This window comes from Hylobates moloch, unplaced genomic scaffold, assembly GCF_009828535.3.
Source record: "Hylobates moloch isolate HMO894 unplaced genomic scaffold, HMol_V3 SCAFFOLD_13, whole genome shotgun sequence".
Taxonomy (NCBI): domain Eukaryota; kingdom Metazoa; phylum Chordata; class Mammalia; order Primates; family Hylobatidae; genus Hylobates; species Hylobates moloch.
In genome coordinates this window covers 55978169-56001579 of record NW_026652288.1, presented here as the reverse complement: position 1 = coordinate 56001579, position 23411 = coordinate 55978169, and the positions used below count along the sequence as shown (strand labels likewise).

At 36.9% G+C, this 23411-nt stretch overlaps 1 protein-coding gene across 2 annotated transcripts in view; it reads right to left on the bottom strand.

The window, feature by feature from the left end:
- Window positions 1–23411, bottom strand: part of PDZRN4 (PDZ domain containing ring finger 4) — a 391635-nt gene that overhangs the window by 21155 nt on the left and 347069 nt on the right. For both annotated transcript variants that reach the window (XM_032173717.2, XM_032173718.2), the window contains one exon: window positions 1687–1785. In XM_032173717.2, the coding sequence (XP_032029608.1) occupies window positions 1687–1785 (99 nt within the window). The remainder of the gene's footprint in view (window positions 1–1686; window positions 1786–23411) is intronic.

Sequence of the window (23411 nt, the reverse complement as noted above, 5' to 3'; positions counted from 1 at the left end):
TTACATGTAAGAGGTAAAAGGAAAACATTCCTTCCAAGTACATATGTTCAGATCCTGTGGCTTCCTTCCCTTCCCTGAAAAGTGCAGCTCCAATTCTGACATATTTAAATAGTAAATAGAGACTTACTAGAAGGAAATGAAGGGTGATTCATAAACTGTATCCCATTTAAAAGCCACTCATAATCTAAAGCCTCATCTTTAGAACTGTAATCAAACTAATATTAAACTTCTACCTTCCTACCTCTGTACGTATTACAAAAGATAATGCCACAGGTGTTTCCTTATACTTCCTCACCCTAATCAGAGGAATTATCCTAATTGCATATTTAAAAGAAGTACATAAGTTGAATATTACCTGGAGATTTTTCCATGGCAGAAGCCAGTCAGTAAATTTTTTGGCAGAGGGATAAAGAGTAATATTTTACACTTATAGAGTTGTGTTGTTTACTAAATGCATTAATTATATTATATCTTCCACATTCTAAGCAGGTCTATCAAAACAATAAGATAAGCACTGTTGTATTCACTTTCTAGTTGAGAAAGCTGAAGCTCAGTATATTAGGTAATGTCTTCATGATTATGGCCAAGAAAACTCAGAACAGCCTAGAGCAGCAATTAGTATCTAGTTTGTCTAACTTCTGCATTTATATATAAACATATACACACATATTTTTGCACATATAAGTATGTAATTTTTTATCATAAGCATATTTAATTGTAATTTATTTATATTTAGAGACAGGGTCTCATTCTGTCACTCATGTGTCACTGCACTGGAGTGCAGTGGCACAATCATAGCTCACTGTAACATCGAACTACTGTGCTCAAGCAATCCTATTGCCAAAGCCTCCTGAGTAGTTAGGACTACAGGCGTATGCCACCATGACTGACTAATTAATTTTTTTTTTTTTTTGTAGAGACAGGGTCAAACTCCTGGCCATAAGCAATCTTCCTGTCTCGGCTTATCAAAGTGCAGGGTTTATAGGCATAAGCCACTGTGTCCAGCCTTAACTTTTAAAAACATTCCTTCCCACTTCACATAAAATAATGCTTTTTGTGAGTTTTTAAAAATCATCTATTGTAATAAAATTTGCTTCACAGTCTTTAAAAGGAATGAACACTAACAGTATCTCGCATTTTAGACTCTCACTTGTGCATTGCTTCTTGGCCTTTGGCTAAGATCAAGTGTAGAATCTCGTTTGTGGGGTTGAATAAAACAAACTAATAGATGCACTCATTGGGTATTCAAATGTATCAATGCCATCAGCAGAGTAAAAGATGTGATTATTGTGAGTAGTAATTTAAAACAATTAGCTAGTGCTACTGTTAATAGAACTCATAAAAGACAGAGTAGAATGGAAGGACAGATGTTTGAGGATCAAAAACTTTGCTGGACTTGCTGCATTCTTATGGGAATTTATTCAAATTTGGACAATGTTACCACTTTTGCACTTTTCCTTGCTGGGATTCTGGGGTGAAAGTATTCACATTAAACAAGCTGATAATAATTACATTACTTGGGCAGCATAATTTACTTTCCTAATTGAAAGTGACAAGTTTTGGAACATGGCCAATTCCAATTCCTCACATTCAAGCCTCTGAAGGAAGGGTTTTCTCATTGTGAGTTATTTAGCTCTGTTCCTCCTAGTCTCCCTCCTCGAATTTCCCCTCCATGGCGTTTCTTACCTCGCTGACATAAATGCCGGTGTCTTCTTCATCATCTGTTCGGTAACAGACTGTCAGGCCCAGCTTCTCTTGAGTGCTAACACGACACAACTCGACCTCCTGAGAGAACAACACACACAGATGACATTTATGTCAGAGAGAAAATCTGCAGCAGAATGGAGAACTCACTGATATTCTTTGGGTCACTCTGGCAAGTATTAATAATTATTACCCAACATTGGAAATTAACTTTTTTTTTAACCAATATTATTCAAACGACTTTTCAGCATGGATTTCTATGTAGTTAAGCCATTGTTTTATATTTTTATTGTAAGGTTGGAGATACACAGTTGTTTGCATCAAGCTGTCAATGTAAAACTCCTTAAAAATTACACAGTAATGTATAAATCAAATACATGTATACATGAATACACTGGAATCAATAAAATATTTGAGAACGTCAAAGTTTGTGGCAAAATGTTCATAAAAACATGAGGAGTTCCTATTACATGTTTTTATTTGTATTGTAAGAAAACAAAATAAGTTCAAATAACAAAAATAAGACTATACCAAGCTGTTTCCATCAATTCTGCTCTGAATTTCTATACAATATCATAATAAGCAAGTGTTTTGTATAGGTCAGGCCAAGGTTTTCTATTATTTTGTAGAAACTCTCATTCTTGGAAAGAAATGGGTTCATCCAGGCTGAAGGGAGAGATATCAAAAGCCATTTGGGGCAGAGGCAATGATTCAAAATGAAGCAGTAAATGAACAAGAAAATACATTTACTGAAACACATGGCTAAGGGCTTGAAATGTCAGTCCTCGGGTAATGTATATTGAATTTATTTCCTGATTTATGTTCAGTAAAATAATAAAAATTTCAGTGTATTTCAGTTTTATATAATGAAATGGACTTGTACTACTTTCAGAAGCAGATGACTTCGGGATAAATTATACGTTTCCAAGGATTAAAACACAAATTAGCACACTAATTATGGAGAATTTATTCCTATTGGATGTAGAATATAAGACCCATTAGTAAATAATTGGATGAAGAAGAACAATGTCTATTTAAATTAGAAGTGAAGTCTGGATCAATTTCTAGCACTCAGGCTCTGTGGGAACTCTGAATTTGTCTGTCTTGCTTAATGCTCTTTCTCCAGTGCCTAGAACAGGATATTTCAGTGTGGGCACTCAGTAACAACTAGCTAAAGGGTGACTAATTTTATTTCAAAAATCTTCCCAGGTGCACACAGATTTTTGTAAAACCATAAGTAGGTAGTCTTTCCTCTTTGATTGGAAATAGAGGTGTGTGTGTGTGTGTGTGTGTGAAGATTATGAAAGTTGATAAGAATAGAGTGCTAAGGTCTAAATGTTTGTGTGCCCTACAATTTGTGTTAGGGTTTCAACGTATTTTACCTACCAAGGAGGTGGGGCCTTTGGTAGGTGATTACCAAAGGTAATCAACTTTGGTAGGTCGTAAGGGTTGCTGAGCCCTCATGAAAAGCGTTAGTGCCCTTATAAAGAGGCCCCAGAGAGCTATCTTGCCTCTTCCACCGTGTAAGGACAGACACAGTGAGAAGGTGCCCTCTATGAGGAACAGGCCCTCACCAGACACTAAAACTGCTGGTGCCTTGATCTTCGACTTCCTAACCTCTAGAACTGTGATAAATTTGTTTCTATTGTTTAGAAGCCACCCTGTTCATAGTATTTTGTTATAGCAGCCCAAATGTACAAAGACAAAAAGTATTCATTTACTTGTCTAAAATCTGAAATAGTTACCAGTACAAAATGAAGGAAAACTTACTTAACTTCAAACAAGAGAATACTTCCCAGAACACTCTGTTACATCTGAGTATATATCTTACTTTTCAATTTTGTACTTGAATGAAGTCCTTGTCAGTGAATAATAACCTGTTTAAAAATGATGTGCTGTACACCATGGGTAAATCCTTAGCAAGGGGATTTGCTCTCATAAACTCCAGTGACCAATAATTTCACAGATAATAGCAAATAAAACTAAATTTAAATCCTCTATTCTGAGACAGGTACTGCAAATTAGTGAAATGCATGAAACTAAGATGAATGCTGACTTTCTGACTGGTGGACAAAGATACTCTATATTACAGTGCGTAAAGAGGTTATGGTGTACACTGAACAGTAAAGAGAAAAGGTGAAACATCCTTTTTCCTAGATGTAGACTAGGAAAGAGTGAAATGATTTAGCACCAGAAGCAAAAATGTACACACCAAGCAAAGGTCTTTTCAAAACTGGTAATAATTAATGCCTCCAGAGGGAAAGAATACTTGACTAAAACTGCAACATTAGGAAGGAATTATAGCAACAAAACAGCTTCAATTACAGCAACAAGGTATACAGTCGAGGAGTATCTCTTAGTGACTCCTAAGAGGCCAATAAGGAAACCTACACACTCCATAACCAGCTGATATTGGGACCTTTAAATCACCACAAATGAGGAACTGCAGCCAAAACTGAAATCCACCGACTTTCAATGCCCTAACAAAGCATGGAAGCAACTCTCAGTATTGTGAGAAGACGTTTTCAGGGGGGAACATTCTTTTTTGAATGTTTTCTCCACATTCTCAATGGTGTACCTTGACTTTGGTGTTTGCTTAGAACAACTGTTTGGCAATAAAATTGAGTGAATGTATTAAAACAAAAAGGGCACAATCTGCCTATAATTCTTCAACACCACAAATCAAAGCACTTACCCAAGAATCTCAGAGGAAAGGAGACTAAGGTCCTCAGGTCAAAGTAACTTTTCAATATTTTCCTTGCCTTGGACCAAACCAGAACTGTGAAACAGGTCTCAGAGTTATCTCCGTGGACTTTGTTTCCAATATTCCCCTTTGTAAGACACTCAACACCCTCCTATTTCCTTTCAGCTGCTTGGAGTCCCTGAGGTATGAGTATTATAGATGTGCCACTTTGCTTGTCCCCTAACAAAACCTGGCATTCAGTGTGATTTTCCATTCTCTCACAGATAACTCTTGAGACATAAAAATAATTGATACATAAATATCTCTCAAAGGAATCATTATTAACAATTACTTAACATGTGACCCCTTAATGCAAGAGATTAAACCCTTGGCAGAAAGCCTTCAGGCACCATAAGAGACCCAAGTGAGATTTTTCTGGATCCTGCAAACCATCTCACACAAGTCCCAAGTGTGAAGTTGTATTTCCTGGTTGAGAATGTCTCAGATACTACATAGTTTATATTGAAACACAGAAACATACATTTTAGGATCAAAGTTCCCTTAATTCTATGTCAAAATAACTTATAAGCAGCTACCTGTAGACAATTTTGTTTGTAGGAGGCAAAGGTGGCTTTATAAAGACTCTGATTATCTGAAAGGAATTCTGCAGCACAGGTTTAATTAAGTATTCCCTTCACAGGACACACAAGCCTCTGACTTCTGAAGAAACAACCTCCTGGTAATAGAGAATGTTTTCCCTAACAACTTTCATACCTTTCCCTCTGTCACTTGGAAGCTATTTGATGAAACACATAAAAGTGAAATGCTACCTCTGTACATTTTCTCCATGGAGACAATTCACGAGTGTATACAAATCAAAGCCAAGCCTGCATGGATGGCAGCACTAACCATCCATAAGTCATTTGTCACTAGAGTGAAAGAATCACTTCACACACCTGGTGAAACTACATTTATTTTGACTTAAATGTACTTCAAGACGTGCTATTCTGGGGACGCATCTAAAGTCTCTTTAAAAATAATCAAACTTCAGCATTTAATATTGTGAGAAATTGATTATATATAGGTTGAAGGCGGAGTAGAAGATTAGAGTTTGTTATTAAAGCTTGCTGTGAAACATCTTTCTAATCATAGAATGACACAAATAGGATTTTTACATAAATTGGTTGTGCTCCAGTGGTGTGAAATTTTTATGTTTTCATGACTGTGTCTAGGGAGAAATGAGAAACTTAAAAAGAAAAAAAATGCTTTCTAGATAGAACTCTCTCTTACTGGGGAAAGAAACAAGGGTTGACACTGCTTAAAAAGCATTGTCTTTTTTAAAATTATTATTATACTTTAGGTTTTAGGGTACATGTGCACAATGTGCAATAGCAAAGACTTGGAACCAACCCAAATGTCCAAAAAGCATTGGCTTTTTAAGCAGCATTGTTCTCAAACTTTAAAGAACACTTAGGCCCATGCATGCCATAAAGATTTTCCTCTTCGTAAGAAGATTCAAATGCAGTCAGCACTATTCAAGTTTGAAGAAGAGCTAGGGCTAGACAGGCTAGCCATTTATATCAGTTGACAACAGGGGAATGTAGTGTCTTTCATGTCCATATCTTTATTTATTTTCCTGGTTTTCATTTATTAGACAATACATGCACTTTTACTCAATCTCCGTGTTAATCATATATCATCTTAACATTTTTTAATGTTGATTAGTAACTAGTGAAATATCATGCTTTCTTGTTCCAATAAAACACTTATTTCACAAAATGAATCAAATGAGAAATATGAAAACTTTAATCCCCACAGCTAAGAGAAAGCTAGATAGTCTATTATAAAAATATTGCTTCAGTATCATTATCTCCTGCCTAATGGAATCTGGGGATAATGCTTAGTGAAAATTAAATCACAAAACTCCTGGAATATCAAATCCCTCTGACAAAACATTTCAGGTTTGCACCCTCCAACTCCAAATTATTCATAACAAGTTGCTGCAACTAATAATTAAATCACATTTCTGTAGAGACATAAGGGTAAAAGCTAAAGCTTATGGTCATGTCTTTTCTCTAACATCCTTAACTGCACCTCTTTATTTGACTACTTCTTTTTCAATGGTCTTCTGAAATATGGGCAGCTTTTAACCTCCAATTTCCCATTCTTAGAATCAGAGATATTCTGGATTCTTTGGGAAAGAAAGCAGTCACATTTCTCTAGGCCCAGTTTGGCTGCTTCTCACTGTGGGCTGTGAATCCCCTTAAAAAGTCATCAATGACCTATTTGGAGTAGATTTTATACCTTAACAAAGAGAGAAACATTATTTTTGCCTCTACTGTCAATGGGGGAGGAAATGAATTCATGATGCTGGCAAACAACAGTCAATGTCAGGAAATCTGCACCAGGAATAGAAAATAGAAACATAAAATTGAAGTAAGTGAGAAGTGATTCATACATTTTGTTTTTATTTTTTTTTTAATTCTTTTTTTGAGACACAGTCTCACTCTGTCGCCCAGGCTGGAATGCAGTGGTATGATCTCGGCTGACTGCAACCTCCACTCCTAGGTTCAAGCGAGTCTCCTGTCTCAGCCTCCTTAGTAGCTGGGATTACAGGTGCCTGCCACCACGCCTGGCTAATTTGTGTATTGTTAGTAGAGATGGGGTTTCACCATGTTGGCCAGGTTGGTCTCAAACTCCTGACCTCAAGTGATCTGCCAGCCTTGGCCTCCCAAAGTGCTGGGATTAGAGGCATGAGCCACCGTGCCTGGCCATGATCCATAAATTTTGTGTCATTACTTCTGCCGTGACAACTAGGGAACCAGGCAGACTGCATGGAAACCTTTCCTAGAATGGGCTTCCACCCACCCAAAAGCAATCTGTCTGAAACAAAGAACAAAGGTATAGAAGGAAACCAGGAAGACACTTCTGTGTACATCAGGAAGGTTTTTTTTTTCTCCCTTCTGTATTTTGCTTGTTGTATCTTTTGAGGAAATTGCAATTACTTTGTTATTTGTTAGTGTCATGTGGTTTACCTTTGGAAGAATCCAGAATCCAAGGTTTTTCATAGTTGAATGTGGAGTTTTTAGCAGATATTAAAATGATCATTTATTAGCTTCCTAAAGGTATTGCTAACTATCCACGGCCATTTGTGATTTGATTTCCTGACTCATATGTCAGTTTTTGGGAGATCTCCATCAAAATAGTTTAACATGCTATAAGCAATGTGTAGAAGAGAGCATTCATAAAATGTCATTTTCATAGTTGCCTTATTTTAAAAATGGCAATGTTAAGCATTTCACTTCCTGGTCAGCTCAAATGCTCTTGCATTCCCACTCCAGCACTTTTGTTCTCTCGCTAGAGCTTGAACCTGTTGACCCTTCCCCTTCTCACTGTCAATAATTCCCTCAGGCTCACTCCTGTCTCCTGGTGCAGCTTGAAATTCACAGTTAGACGTAGTATCTTTTTTTTTTTTTTGACTTTTAAAATAATCTTTATTTTTAAAAAGTTAATATGTGCATTATAGGAAACTGAAAAACACAAGAAGCAAAGAACAAAGTCATTCACAATCACAAGCAGTTTATAGTTTGACATGTTCTTCTAGGTCCTGTGCATGTGTAGGCACAACATCCAATTTTATGGGACTGAGATCGTACAGTATGTATCATGATTTTTCACACATCATGAATATTTACCAATTCAAAATTCCAAAGCTATACGAGTATTTTGATAACCAAGAATACACTACACCAACTTAATCTGTTAAAAAAAATGTAATCCTGCCTTTCTTGGGACAAAAATGGCAACATGACTCTAGATAAAAAGCATTGGCAGAGTTCTGAAATCCTCAACTCCCCTGTTCTCTTTGTCCACTGTATCATCCAGAAGAAGGTCAACTGTGGTTAAGACCAAGTATTCACCTCCCTGCTTCCCCAGCTGAGCAGCGACATGGTCCCAGAGGGGATGCACGTCATGATGACCATAGCGACTGCTTTCCCTGTACGTTCATTACCACAATTTGCAAATGGGCAATCCATGCTGCCTGACAATTACACTCTACATTCCTTGCCAAGTTGCCGTTTCACATGCTAAAGGAACTAGTGCCATAATTCCTCCTCTTTTTTCAAATTTCCAACAAAAACCGCCCACTCTTAGTTGATGACCTTATCTCATAGTTCACTGGATCCTAGTGGATTATTATGACCTCAACTTTCTGCTCTCCCAGTCTGGTATCTCGTACCTCTTCTGTCTGCAGTTCTGCTACCGTGCCCTTCTCTCTCTTCATGCTTGGCTGGTCATCTTGTTCTAGACTTCATGGAGGAAAAAGAAACCATGGAATGGAAACCTCTGTGTCTTCCCTCCACTTGTCAATCCACATGCATTTGTAAGTAGAAAGACTCTCTGGGCTGCCTTTCTATACAGCTTGAAAGAAAAATCCCCAGTCCTACCAAAGTTGAGTGCCTCCATTCATGCTCTGTAAACCATTCCTTTATTATTTTTGAAGAATTTATCTCATGGAATTATTCCTTCTTATCCTGTATTACTTATTTCAGTATCCTCATTAGATCGCTCTCATTGTCTCACACACACACACACACACACACACACATTAATATCATCAATATGGGCTGGGGCAGAGGGAAATCTTGTGGACGTGGCAGTCAGCTCTAGGTTGGGGGCTACTGGAAGAATCCAGCAAACTTTGAAGAGATCATAAAATTAGTCTTGGTGTTTACCAAGGAGACCAAATTTCCAAACAGAGAAACATTGACCATGCAAAGGCACAGAGGTAGGAAACAGCATTTCATGTCAGAGGAACTTTACGTAGTTAATGTGTACGAAGCTAAGAGTTTAAGATTGGGCTGGGTGAGGGGTCATGGTGAACACTAAAACTGCAGAGGTAAGCAAGGGCCAGATCATGAAAGGATGACCACACCCTATTAAATAATTTGGGATCTTTGCAAAAAGTAAAGGGGGCTATTATAAAAGAAATAAAACTATCATATTTGCAGTTTAGAAAGATGACTTCAGCACTAGCATAGTGGGTGAGCTGGAGGGATTAAGTGAATGTTACCAGTTCATGCAAGAGAAGCTAAGGGCTTGAATGCAAGCAGTGTCATTGTCCTATCGGTTCTTAAACACAGTTATCATTATTTCCATTTCATACATGAAGAAAAGAAGCCAAAGAGAGAACTTGGGCCCCAAGTCACACAGCAAGTCGAAAGTGGAGCTGGGATTCACATTCTAGCTAAGGGACCTGGTCTGAATTCTAAACAGCACCTTCCTCTGATTTCATAGTATATTGCTCTTTCTCATTTTTCAGCTCTCAGCTTAATTGCCAGATGGTACCCTTGTCCATCACTCTTTCTGAAATAGGGGTCCTGAAGTCCTCTGTCAAAATTTCACTGATGCTTAGTAGCTTCTTGGCAATTATGAGCATTTATTTTTCTTTCTTTTTTTAATTGGAAAATTTGTATTTCATTAAGATGTTTAGTTTTAAACTTACCTGTTTATTATTCTCTAAGAAGGTCCTCATCTGTTAGATCTGTTATTATATCCCACAGCGTTAGATATGAAACAAAAAGAAATTTGTTTCTTTGAGGATGGCACCTTGCCTTCTTTTTCTTTGCATTTCTAGTACCAGCAGAGGACTGAGAACTTATGAGAAGCCCCGCATGCGTTTGTTGAATTAGTTAACTGCTAAAGCGAAGTTGGGTGTAGGGTATAATTGCTTTCGCTGTATTTGTACAGCAGCATAATTGTATTAGATTAAGTAGAATATGTTCCGAAAGCTGTACAAACAATAGATGTGACCTAGTCTCTTATCTCTGCCAACAAGAAAAGTAATCAAAAAATGCACTGTAAAATTAAAACAAAATTATCTATGAAGTTACTCATTCTAAGAATTCCTCTAGCATGTCCAGTTTTTACTTATTCACTTTACTCACTGAACATTTTCTTAGCACCTGCTACATGCTATGGATTACACTTGGAAACTTCTTATGTACCAACCATTGCTCTAAATGATTTGTGAATAATGTCTCATTTAATTATTAAGAATCTGATAGGATAATACAGTGCACAGTAGTTATTTCTGGTCCATCTAGCATTTATTCACTTTTTTTTGGAAATATGACCCTAAATTTATTTTGCATAATTACACCTTTTTCTTCCTAGTCCATGTGTTTGTTCAGGGCTGATTCCAGCTTCAGGGCTGGGCTTGTGATCTAGGGATTAGCTAATGAGTGCATTTTATTTAGTTCACTGGGTATAGTGATCATTTCAAAAATGAGGATTTAGTTCAAGCCCATCAAAATCAGGTTCATAACTTTTGTTGAAACTATTAGGAAAAGAACACTTGTCTTTTCTATTGTATTTGAACCACAAAAATGTAGATCAGGAGTAGCTCAAAGCTTTATCACGCCACAATATATAGACCCCGAGGATGGATTCAAAAAAGCGAATAAAAGCCAAAGATGGAGAAAGATTGAGCCCCTGCAACAAGTTATATCTAAAACAATAAACCTTTGGAATTTTTAGCAAGGAGAGCCAATAAAACTCCTTTTTCCCTTAAGCATTTGTTTTAGGTCTTCTGTTTCTTGGACTGTAGTCCCAATTGCTTTCGGTAGATATTATCTACAAATTTTATGTTATAAATGAGGAAATTCAGAGCCAGCATTAAGTAATTTATTTAAGGTCACTCAGCAACTACTCATCAGAATCAGAAATTGAACACAGATCTCTCTCTCTCTCTCTCACTCTCTCTCTCTCTCACACACACACACACTTTTTAACTCTGAAGATTGCTTTTTCAAGAGATGCATTCCTATAGTCCAATGGTCATTTAAGAGGTCATTGTCTATAGACGGAGGCTTAAGCACATAAAGAATTCACCATAGTGCAATGGGATATGTGGTAAAAGATAGATGGGATGAATCAAGAGGCAAGATGAGCCACAAGAGGGGATGCTCCAGAGAGAAGCTACTGTTTACATGGAGGGTGAGAAGTTCAGTGTTGGCTACCATGAAGAGGGTTTAGGGATGTATTAAGAGACAACACTAGAGAGGTGGATTAGGACTGATTTCTAACAGGTCTGATAACCAAAGTCCTGGGCAGAAAAGGGAGAGGGATGCCAATATGCATAATCTGTGGCTTCCATCTTGTATAAAACATAAGCAATTATAAAATTAGGACTATTGAGAGAAAGCAAGAACTTGATTTTCTGGTATTTAACCCAAGCAGAAGCATAAATTTCTTCTATATTATCTTTAGTATTGATTAGATTTTTTTAGAAAAAAAACATAATTATAATTTACTTCCTAGGATTATTTGGGAGGGAATTTTAGACATAATCTAACTTGCCTTCTATCTTTTCTAAATTGAAATGACTTATCCACATTCATCTGACAATTTAGTGGCAGAGCTAAGAGTAGAAACTAGGCCTCCTGAATTTCATTCAATTGCTCTTTTTTATTGTTACCATGCTGATACTATTCCTCAATCAAGTCATTCTGACCTGGGACTGAGGTCTGGGGGTTCATGGAAAGGTGTGTGTTGTGGGTGGCAGAATCACTGAATGGGAGAGAGATGCTGAATGAAGTGTATTATCCAGATGAAATGTGTGGAGGCAGGAACAAGGTGGAGAGCTTCTTTTGTTGTGATGTCAACGGAATGAGGATGGAGAGCACAGAATTCTTAGGAAAGCAAGGCTTGAGTTGAAAAGATCTTTACTATTCTTTCAACCCTTAGTGTCTACAGCAAATTTAAAAAGAAGAAAGAGCAGACTTCACTTTTATAGAAAAGTACTGTCCATTCTCGGAGAGGCTCAAATCCCTATTGTAACGTCTATAGTGCTGCTTTCACCCGGCCCTGCGGTCTTTATTGCATCTCCACTCTCAGCATTTGTAAGCTGTCTTTCTTTTGAATTACTGAAAATAGCTTTTCAAAAGGGAGTGTTAACAACCTTCTTTTGACATTAGCTATGTGCACTCTGCAAAGTAAGCAATCCATAAGGACAGGGTGACCCTTTGTGCTGTGGTTGTCTCTGATCCGATGACTGCACTTCTTGGTTACATCTGCTATCATGCTCTTGAGTTGGCTATGTTTTCAGCAAAGGAAGTCAGCTAAAGAGCTACCATCTACTGTTTGGGATACCGTTCTATAGTTTAAAAAGTCACTTTGAAGAGGTAGTCACTTCAGAAAGGCAAAATACCTTTTGCCTAAATATAAGAGCAGATACAGACAATAGATAGCTACTTTGGGTGCCAGAAAGAGGATTGTCAGGGATAAAAGCAAAGTCTAAACATTCACAAAATGATCCACACGAGTGCCTTCAGGGGAATTTTTAAAAATAGGACTAGAAGGGCCGGGCGTGGTGGCTCATGCCTGTAATCCCAGCACTTTGGGAGGCCGAGGCAGGCAGATCATGAGGTCAGGAGGTCGAGACCATCCTGGCTAACACGGTGAAACCCCATCTCTACTAAAAATACAAAAAATTAGCCGGGCGTGGTGGTGGGCACCTGTAGTCCCAGCTACTTGGGAGGCTGAGGCTGGAGAATGGAGTGAACCCAGGAGGTGGAGCTTGCAGTGAGCCGAGATTGAGCCACTGCACTCCACTCCAGCCTGGGCGGCAGAGCAAGACTCTGTCTCAAAAAAAAAAAAAAAAAAATTGGACTAGAAGAAGTAATAAATATCAACTTTGGGTGACATACTATGGTGGTAAGTGTTATCATTGCTTTATCTAGTGGGAATCAATGTCATTGGCAGCCAACATTTGGGAATATTGGAAACCCTGTTAAATATTTGGCACAAGAGTTGAGACACTGCCTAGCCCTTGAGAGGTAGGATAGATGGGTAAGGACAAAGGAGGCAGAATTAAGAGTTGCAGGGCTGGCTGGGCACGGTGGCTCACACCTGTAATCCCAGCAGGTTGGGAGGCTGAGGTGGGTGGATCACGAGGTCAGGAGATCGAGACCATCTTGGCTAGCATGGTGAAACCCTGTTGCTACTAAAAATACAAAAAGAAAAAATTAGCTGGGCGTGGTGGTGGGTGCCTGTAGTCCCAGCTACTCGGGAGGCTGAGGCAGGAGAATGGCGTGAACCCAGGAGGCGGAGCTTGCAGTGAGCCAAGATCACACCATTGCACTCCAGGCTGGGTGACAGGGTGAGACTCCGTCTCAAAAAAAAAAAAAAAAAAAGAAAGAAAGAAAAGAAAAAGAGTTGTAGGGCTGCAGTCCAAGAAGAAGGCAAGTAGAAGAGTCTATTTAGGTTTGCTAAGGCTGAAAGACTGCTCCAAAGCACACAGAGTTAATAGAGAGGCTAGATTTACTGTAAAATTGAGCTAGAAGTTAATGAAAGAAAAGAATCTTGGGCATGTTAACAAAAACTAATTTTTGAACTTGCATAGAGATGTTAATTTAAATTTACCAAATGATATTCCATTTATCATGCTTTATGATGGACTTATATGCTGACGAGCAATGACAATTATTTGCAAAATAATAGTGCAAACCTACTGTTTTCTTCATAGGTGGATCAGATTGTTTGTGTTACATAGAAATGACAAAGGTCTTACATAGAAAACATTACATAGAACGAATATGTTCCTGAAGGTAGATCAAAGAAAGAAATCTTTTTATATTATTATAGTTTTGTACCCAATGCTCAGACATTCGTTGAGAATATGACATAATAATGAATTAAATCTCTTCCATGCCCTACTATAACACCCGTAAAATACAGTATTTTCTTCTAGGGTCTGATGGTCAGTGAGAAATTTGATCTACAAGATTAATTATTAAAAAATGCTTGGAGTTTCTCATCTTCAGATTAGTACCACAGTGTATAATAACAAAAAATGTAGTTGTAAGTACATAATGATTAATCGTAAGTAACGGGCTGATCCTGAATTGGTGTATGATTTCCAATTTGGTAGGTTCTACACTTTGTCACTGGTCATAATTCCAAAACATGTAAAAAACTCATTTAATAGCACAAATTCTAGATTTTTCCTTTTCTATTCCTTCTTTTTAGAGCCAGCTCTCCTAGTTATTTTTTAATGCCAGTCTATTATGATACATGAAATGCATTACATCTTTACTGTACAGGAAATAAAATTCTAGTAACATGCATTAAAACAAATTAGTAGACCTGAATATCTCCTGATCTGATGAATGAGAAAAGGAGGGTCTACATTTATCTATTTCAGATATTATACATTGAATTCCAGACTGGGGGATGCCCGTGTCTATGTTGACACAACAGAGATTCGTCAATACTCCTCAGAACTTCTCTTTATTTGAAAAGCATTCAGGAACTTTTCCAGCATGTGTTATTAAGAAAACATAAAAGGAAGATTAACAAAGAAGAAGAAGAATAGAAAATAAATAACCCTGTTGATAGGATGAACTTCATTTCTATCAGCTGGTTACTGAAGCAGGAAATAGAGGCTTTTCTAATGAGGCAGTGGGCTATTCTTGCAGTGTTTCTAAGCTATTTTATACTGGGGAGAGGGAGTTTTTCCTGTGGTCATCATAACAGGAAAAGGTACAAGACTTAAAGCTGTCAAGATCCTATGAATGTAATAATAATTGTTCCCAAATTGCTTTTCTCTGTTCTTTTTCTTGTTAGGTAAGGTAATATTTTAATATAATTAAATATGTTTAGACATTTCTGATCTAACCAAATAAATTAAATTGTAAAATAGATTTACTAAAAAAAAACAAAAGATCATAAAATATTGATGTTACACTTCAGTGTTTTATTCACATTTTAAACTTTTTTTTTCCAAAAAACTCAGGATATTTGAATTTTTTAAACAAGCAGGAAGATATGCATTTTAAATATATATACTCTTAGAAGAGAAAAAGTCATTTTGAGGAGATATGTCCATTCTGGAGGATGAGAATTAGAGAAGCTCCCACAAAATATATATATTTACACATAATATATATATGCACATATATCACTTATTGGCATAATTGCATGTGCACATACCTTCTAAGTTTGATTATAACTAGTTGCCTGTAACTCCTGGATTTATAACTAACAGCGGACTGTAATGTTTAACACTGACATTGTGTTATTATCTATTTCACGAAATGCAAAATAAATGATGGTATAGACTTTTGTGCACTGTTAAATTTTCATAAGAATGTATATACTGTTGCACATATGTATCGATGATTTACTCTAGATAGTATAATTCTTCCAGTGACTGGTGCATAGCTGTATAATTGTATGTTTGTATAATGATGATGACAATTTGTGTCATTTTAAAGAAATTTGAGTAGTATTTTATAACATTTGAATATATGATTAAATTACTCATCAACTTAGTTTTAATGTTTAATTTATTTAACATTTATTTATTAAAAATGTTTAATTTTTTTTTTGCCCAACAATTATATCAATTGCTTTTTCCTTGGGCCTTTAAAGAGTAGACATGTTTCTCCATTTGTTGTTAATGGATTAATCTGATCATTTGGCCATTTGAAATTAATTTCAATCACTGCATTATCTATTCTTCATTCTGGTTTAGTAGCTACATGCAAAAACATGGATCATCAAAATGAACCTGAGTATATCAGCATCTGTTCACTAGTGCATAATTTATAATAGCAAAGTATCATGAATATCCTCCATGTCCACAAGATGACATTTCTTAAATAAGTAAGGAAATATCTAAACAATGAACTTTATGACTCTGAAGAACTTTTATAAAAAGTGAAATGATCACAAATTTGTACAACATAACCTCATTCTTCAAAGTCTTGTATTCAAAGAAAAATTTCTAGATGGAAATAGCAGTTAGCTCTAGTTGCTGTTATTATGAAGATGGTTACTTTCTTTTTAATATGCCTTTGTATTTCCAAACATTTTTGCTGTGACCATACAGTTACTTAAGATTAGAAAAATAAGCATTATTTTAAAATACAAATATTTATCCTTAATAAAATAAATAATGGGTACACCATAAAATCTGCTCATCTCTTTTCTTTCTCTCCTACCTGATCAACTTGTTTACTGGAAAATATTAATTAAGAATCAAGAAAAAAGTGGAATTTGATTGATTCAGTGGAGCATAGCCAAGCTTTTCAGCTGTCAAGTTTAGTGCCTGAAGTTCTTTCTGCTGGCACCAGAACCAGATCTCCACATGAGCGGGTTGGTCTTAGTGACTCTTCACAGATCTGATCTTCTGCCTGAGCTGGTTAATGACCTTATATTTTGCCAGTCATCCAGGTTTAGGTCTTCTCTTCAGGGTTATCTTTTCCCCCTTACTTTCTGCTCCCTCTGTTGCTGCTACAGTTCAGGACAATGTGATCTCTTTCCTAACTGTTCTGTCTCCTTGAATTCGTCTGGTACATCACTGACTGATGAATCTCCTTAATATAAGTCCTTAAACACGTCATTACATCCTTACAGCACTACTGAAGTCCAAACTCCTCCGATTGACACTATAGGCCCTCTGTAATCTGATCTCAAACAACATTTCCCCCAGATCTCCTACTATTCCACTCATGCATCCGACGACCTAGCCAAACTGAAGTAGGAACCTCCCACCCACTCTGTTGTAGAGATTCCTCTTCCTCCTCACAAAAAAATGTATGCCACTTCGTTCACTATCCTAATTAAAATTCTACCTATGATTCAAGATTTAGTGAACTATGAACTTCCAAAGGGTAGAGCAAATGTATTCAGCTTTGTATCTCATTGTTGATTACAGAACTTTGCAAGTAAGAAGTGCTCACTGCCCATTTGCCACATAAATGCACACATTTCAAACCACGTGTTTACCACAGCCTTCTTTTATCACCCAGAAGTGCTCTTCCACCCTCTGAGTACACAGAGATCTCTGCGTCTCTATCTCAACACATATCACAGTTGAGTTTATAGTGTTCTAATGGAAGACAGGGACAATCCCAGCTTAAGGCCCTATACTATGCTCAGACCAGTATTCAGTTACATCAGGACACGTCTAGAAGACTAGTATAAGGGCCTGCTGGGACCCATATGAAAGAGGGCTTAAGAGTCTTTTTGTGGAAAATAATATGATACTCAGGAAACAAAGATTCAAGGAGTATGACTCAAAAACATAGAAGTTTCATATTTGCCAGTAGGTATTGCTAGGTACTATGAAAAATACGCCTGCTAAAAACAGCTAATGATGCTTCTTTTTGTTAAACTTACTAACAAGATGGCAAAATAACAGTAAATACTAAGAGGACAAAACAAATGAGTGAAGGCAAAAATTTGAAGCAGAAGAAAAATCAAGAAGGTTTTTTTTGTTTGTTTGTTTGTTTTGTTTTTTACTTTTCAGTAGATGTTATTTTTTTCCAGGCAGTTTTAAGTTCACAGAAAAATTTAGCAGAAGGTATAGAGATTTTCCATCCTTCTTTCACACATACATAGCCTTTTCTATTATCAACATCCTCCACCAGATTAGTGTATTTGTAATAGTTGATAAAACTACATTAACACATCATTATCTCTCAAAGTCCATAGCTGACATTAGGGTTCACTCTTGGTATTGCACATTCTGTGGGTTTTGACAAATGTTTAATGGCATGTATCTACCATTATAGTATCATGTGGAATAGTTTCACTGCCCTAAAAACCCTCTGTGCTCCACTTTTTCATCCCTTCTATCACAATAACCTCTGAAAACCACTGATCTTTTTATTTTCTCCGTAGTCTTGCCTTTCCGTGTAGTTGGAATCATACAGTATGTAGTCTTTTTAGACTGGCTTCTTTCACTTAGTAATGTGTATTTATGTTTGCTCCACGTTTTTTCATGGCTTGACAGCTTATTTCTTTCAGCACTGAATGATATTCCATTGTCGAGAGGTAAACCTAGTGCATTTATCTATTCACCTACTGAAAGACATCTTGGTTGCTTTCCTGTTTTAGCAATTAAGGAAGTAGATTTTAACCTTGAGCGTATTTACTGATTTAAGTGAACCTAAGCCTCAATGTTGACAGTTTCACAGGGCATGAAGGACAGGAAACAAAGCGCAAGATGTAGAGTCTAATAGGAGACCACGAGAATGAAGCTGGGAACCCGATGGCTATACTCTTAGTAAACAAGAAACACACCAGACCCCTCCCAAAGGATTGTAAAAAAAAATGTGGCCTTAGTCCATTTACACAGCTAGGACAGAATATCAAGACTGGGTAATTTGTAATACAACTTAGAAGAAGTTTATTTGCCTCATGGTTCTGGAGGCTGGGAAGTCTAAGATGGAGGGGCCAGCATCTGGTGAAGAACCTCTTGCTGCATCATCCCATGGTGGAAGGGCAAAGAGAGGGCAAAAGAGAGACAGAGAAAAAGGGACCAAACTCACCATTTTATAATGAACCCACTGCTGTAATAACAAACCCACTCCCACGGTAAGAGTATTAATGGATTTGTGAGAACACAGCGCTCATGCTCCAATAGCCTCTCATTAGGTCCACCTCCCAATACTGCTGTATGGGAGATTAAGTTTCCAACACATGCTTTCTGGGGGACACATTCAAACAGTAACAGTTACCTATTATACATTTGGGCCTGAGTGAAAAGGAAAAAAGTCTCACTTGAGAATGTGCCAATAATAAACTGGCCCTTTATGCAAACCTCATAGAAGTTTGCAGTTCAAATTCACACTAACTGTGAACTGTGTCTAAAATAGTTCAAGCTGATAATTAAGCTTAAAAGACTCCTAAGAGGGTAATATCCTCAGAAGTCTGGCAGAAACAAACACACTTTCTAACTGCAGAAACCCAGGTCTCAAAGGGTCCCAGAGAAAAAGTTAAAATGAGCTTACAGTCAAATTTCACAAAACACACAATGAAACAATGCATCATGAGTGAGATCCAGCAACAGAAAAAAGTAGTTGCATAATTGCAAAGCCATTAGAAATATACAGAGATTTAACATAATAGAAGAAATATGAGAAAGGATTGCAAATATGAGTAAAGAGTTAGTATAAAAATAACCAACGTGAAGAAAGAATAACTTATAAACATGAGAACTGTAATAATTGAAATGAAAATTTAATGGATGCATTTAACCATAGGTTGGACATGCCTAAGGAGGGAAATTACTCAACTGGAAATTAGTGAACTAGAAGATAGATTAGACAGAATTATCTAGAATGCACACAAAGACACAAAGAAATAAAAACTAGGAGATAGTAGTTATGAAATATGGAGATAAAGACAGAATATTATGGAACTGATGAAAAGTGCTAATCCACAGATGCAGAAATACCCTTCTTCACTATGTATTGTATTTATATTATGGATCAGTAAATACATGGTGGAAAGATATCTTTATTGTGCTGAGACAGAACATCTGCAAACCTAGAGTTCTATACCTAGAGAAAAGATATTTTTGGAACAAGGGTAAAGTAAAGATATTTTCAGACAAACAAAAAACCTAAGTATTTTGCCAATAGCAGACTGTTACTAAAGGAAACTTTAAAAGATGTACATGGATGGAGTTGGAAGCCACTGGCTTCAGCAAACTAATGCAGGAACAGAAAACCAAGCAATGCATGCTCTCACTTATAAGTGGGAGCTGAACAACGAAAACACACGGACACAGAGAGGGGTACAACACACACTAGAGCCTGTGAGGAGTGAGGGGAAGGGGGAAGGGAAAGCATCAGGAAAAGTAGCTAATCCATCCTGGGCTTAATACCTAGGTATTGGGTTGATAGGTGCAGCAAACCACCATGACACACGTTTACCTATGTAACAGACCTGCACATCCTGCACATGTATCCTGGAACTTAAAATTTAAAAAAAAAGTTAAAAAGAGATGTGCAAATTCAGAAGGTAAACTCAGATGGAAGGTCTGTGGTTTAAAAAGGAATGAAAAGCAAAGAAAATCTAACCAAATCTGGAATGTATATAGCAACTTATAATGAGTATAATGGCTTAAAAAGCTAAAATAATGCCAGAAGGAATTTAAATGCTTATGAAGGTAACATATGAATTAGCCAGAGAGTGGATACAATTTAAGTGTTCCTGAGTCCTTTTATTGTTTAAGGAAAGTAAAAGAATGAACTAATTTTGAAATGGTTAAACTCAAATTTCTAAGATAAGCACCAAAAGAAAAGAAATAGTATATATTAGTTCTAATTCAACAGAGAGGAAAAAAATTGGGTAAGAAAAATAGTCAATCAATTCACATAAAAGATTTTTAAAAAGGGAAGAAGAAACAGAAAAGGCAAAACAAGAGAGGCATAGTATGATGTAATATAATTAAAAACAAATTTATAAGTAATTGTAAGTAAATAATTATAAGTGTAAATAGAACAAAAGATAGAAAATGACAAAATGGAAGTGTGAACAAGAACAACCACCACTTGCAAAGCAATAATAATCCAGCTATACAAAAAATGTATAGGAAACACCTGTAATTAGAAGCTTCAGGAAGTTAGAAGAAAAACATCTAAAACGTAATTCAGAAAAGTTGAAAGTAAAAGATTGGTAAAAGATATGCCACAGAATACTTAGAGAAAGCTGGTATAGCTATATTTCCAAATAAAAAATACTTTTGGACAAACAGCATCACAATAAATAATGAGGGTTACTAAATTTTTTTTTAAAGTTAAACTGAGGCTGGGCTCAGTGGCTCACGCCTGTAATCCCAGCACTTTGGGAGGCTGAGACAAACGGATCACAAGTCAGGAGTTGAAGACCAGCTTGACCAACATGGTGAAACCCTATTTCTACTAAAAATACAAAAATTAGCCAGGTGTGGTGGCACGCACCTGTAATCCCAGCTACTCAGGAGGCTGAGGCGGGAGAATCGCTTGAACCCGGTAGGGGGAGGTTGCAGTGAGCCAAGATTGCGCCACTGCACTCCAGCCTGGGGGACAGAGTGAGACTCTGTCTCAAAAAAAAAAAAGTTAAGCTGACCAGGAAGAAATAAACATTTCTGAACTTGGATGCACCTCAACTCATGGTCTCGAATTGTAGAAAACAAAAACGACAGAATTAGAAGTAGACTTTGACAAATCTATTAACATAATGGTAGTTGATAGATCAATCAGGCAATACACTTTAGCGTGTAGATGATTTGAACAATATGATTAACAGGTTGATCTAATGTATAGTTATAGACCATTATCCCCAATAAAAGCAAAAAATATATATTTTTTTCAAGCATGAATTAATCCTTCATGAAAAATATTCTCCTCAACATAATAATAGCAAACACATTACATTTAATTTGTTACTAGGCAGTGTTACAAGCAATTTAGAATACATTTAGTCCTCACAACAATTCTAAGGGTTTGGTATATAAATATTCCCTTTTTATATATGAGAACCCTGAGGCACAAAGAGGTTAAGTGATTTTTCCAAGGTCATACAATCCAAAAATGGAAGAGCTGGGATTTCCAAAGTCTGTACTCTTACCTACTATGTAATATTGCAGAAAAATATGCACTACTTGGGAATTAAGCTAATAAAAAATATGTGTAATCTTATGGAGAAAATTATAAAATCTGTTGACAAATATTAACGAGGACCAAGAGAAAAGAAGAGCTCATGTTCACGATTTGGAAGAATCAATGGCAAAAAGAGTCAGTTCTTCCTAAATGGATGTATAGATTCAAAATCTATAACATTGTTGTAGGCATGCAAAGTTAATTCAAAAATGTATGTGAACTACCAAACGACAAAGAATAGTGAAGACATTTGTAAGAATAAAGTAACAGGATTAGTCAGCCAGCTACCAAGACTTCTTATAAAGATATAAAACAATTTAAGACAGTGTAGTATGACACAGAGTTTGACAAAATGACTAATGGGACAGATTGGAGAGACCAGAAACGGACTCACACATATACAGAAACTTGATTTATGATGGAGTTCTAACTATATATCAGGTAAAAAATGGACTTTCAATTAGTAGTACTGAGAGAATATGTTGTACATATCAGAAAAATAAATTTGGCCCCAAATTCTAACCACAATAAAAAATAATCTCTGTGGGTTAAAAATTAAAGTAAAAGGCTAAAGTTTTAAAAAAAATTTAGAATACAAATAGAAACTACTTTTTCTTTGTGAAAGAAGGATTTTTTAGGCTAGATAGAAGAATCATGAACCATAAAAAATTAATATATTTTACTGCATTAAAATTAGGAACTTTTGTTTATCATAAATAGCATAAAAAAGCAAAAAGCAAGTCACACACTGGGAAATAGTGTTTGTATTTGCAGCACATGAAGGATTGATGTTAAAATATATAAAGAGCTAAAAAGTAAATAAACAAAAAACAGTCCATATAGAAATTAGCATTATAAGAAAGAAGAAAACAGAACAGGCCAATAAACATATTGAAGTGATGTGGAAGTGCTGTGTAGAAAACAGCATGGTCCCCTTAAATGATAAGGAAGTGGGGAAGGGAAGTGCTGGGGAGGGAAGGTGGTCCCTAGCTAGGCTCCACCCCCACGGACTTAGGTGAGAACAGACATTTTTCTTTTCCTGCCCAAATGTTGCATTTCCCAAGACCACCGTGACCTGCCATGGCCCCATCCTGGGCCTATAAAAACCCAAGACCCTAGCAGGCAGACACACAAGAGGCTGGACCTCAAGAGGTGCAGATTGGCGGAAGAAGATAACAAGCACCTGCATGTTGACAGAAACACATCGGAGGAGGAACACACAAGCAGCTGGACGTGGAGAGGACGTCGTAAGCACCGACAGGCACCGGAACTCCGGCAGGCCATCCACTGGCAGAATGACATGGAGTTTGGCTGGGGCGGTTGGAGGAGAGCCCAGGCAGCTGAGTGGCCCTACTCCGAGGGAAAATCATCTTCCTTCTGGCTCCCTCATCAGCTGAGAGCTACTTCCACTCAATAAACCCTTGCACTCATTCTCCAAGCCCAGGTGTGATCCGATTCTTCAGGTACACCAAGGCAAGAACCCGGGATACAGAAAGCCTTGCAACAAAGTAGAGGGTCTAATTGAGCTAGTTAACACAAGCAGCCTATATATAGATGGCAAAATTAAAACAGAGCACCCTGTA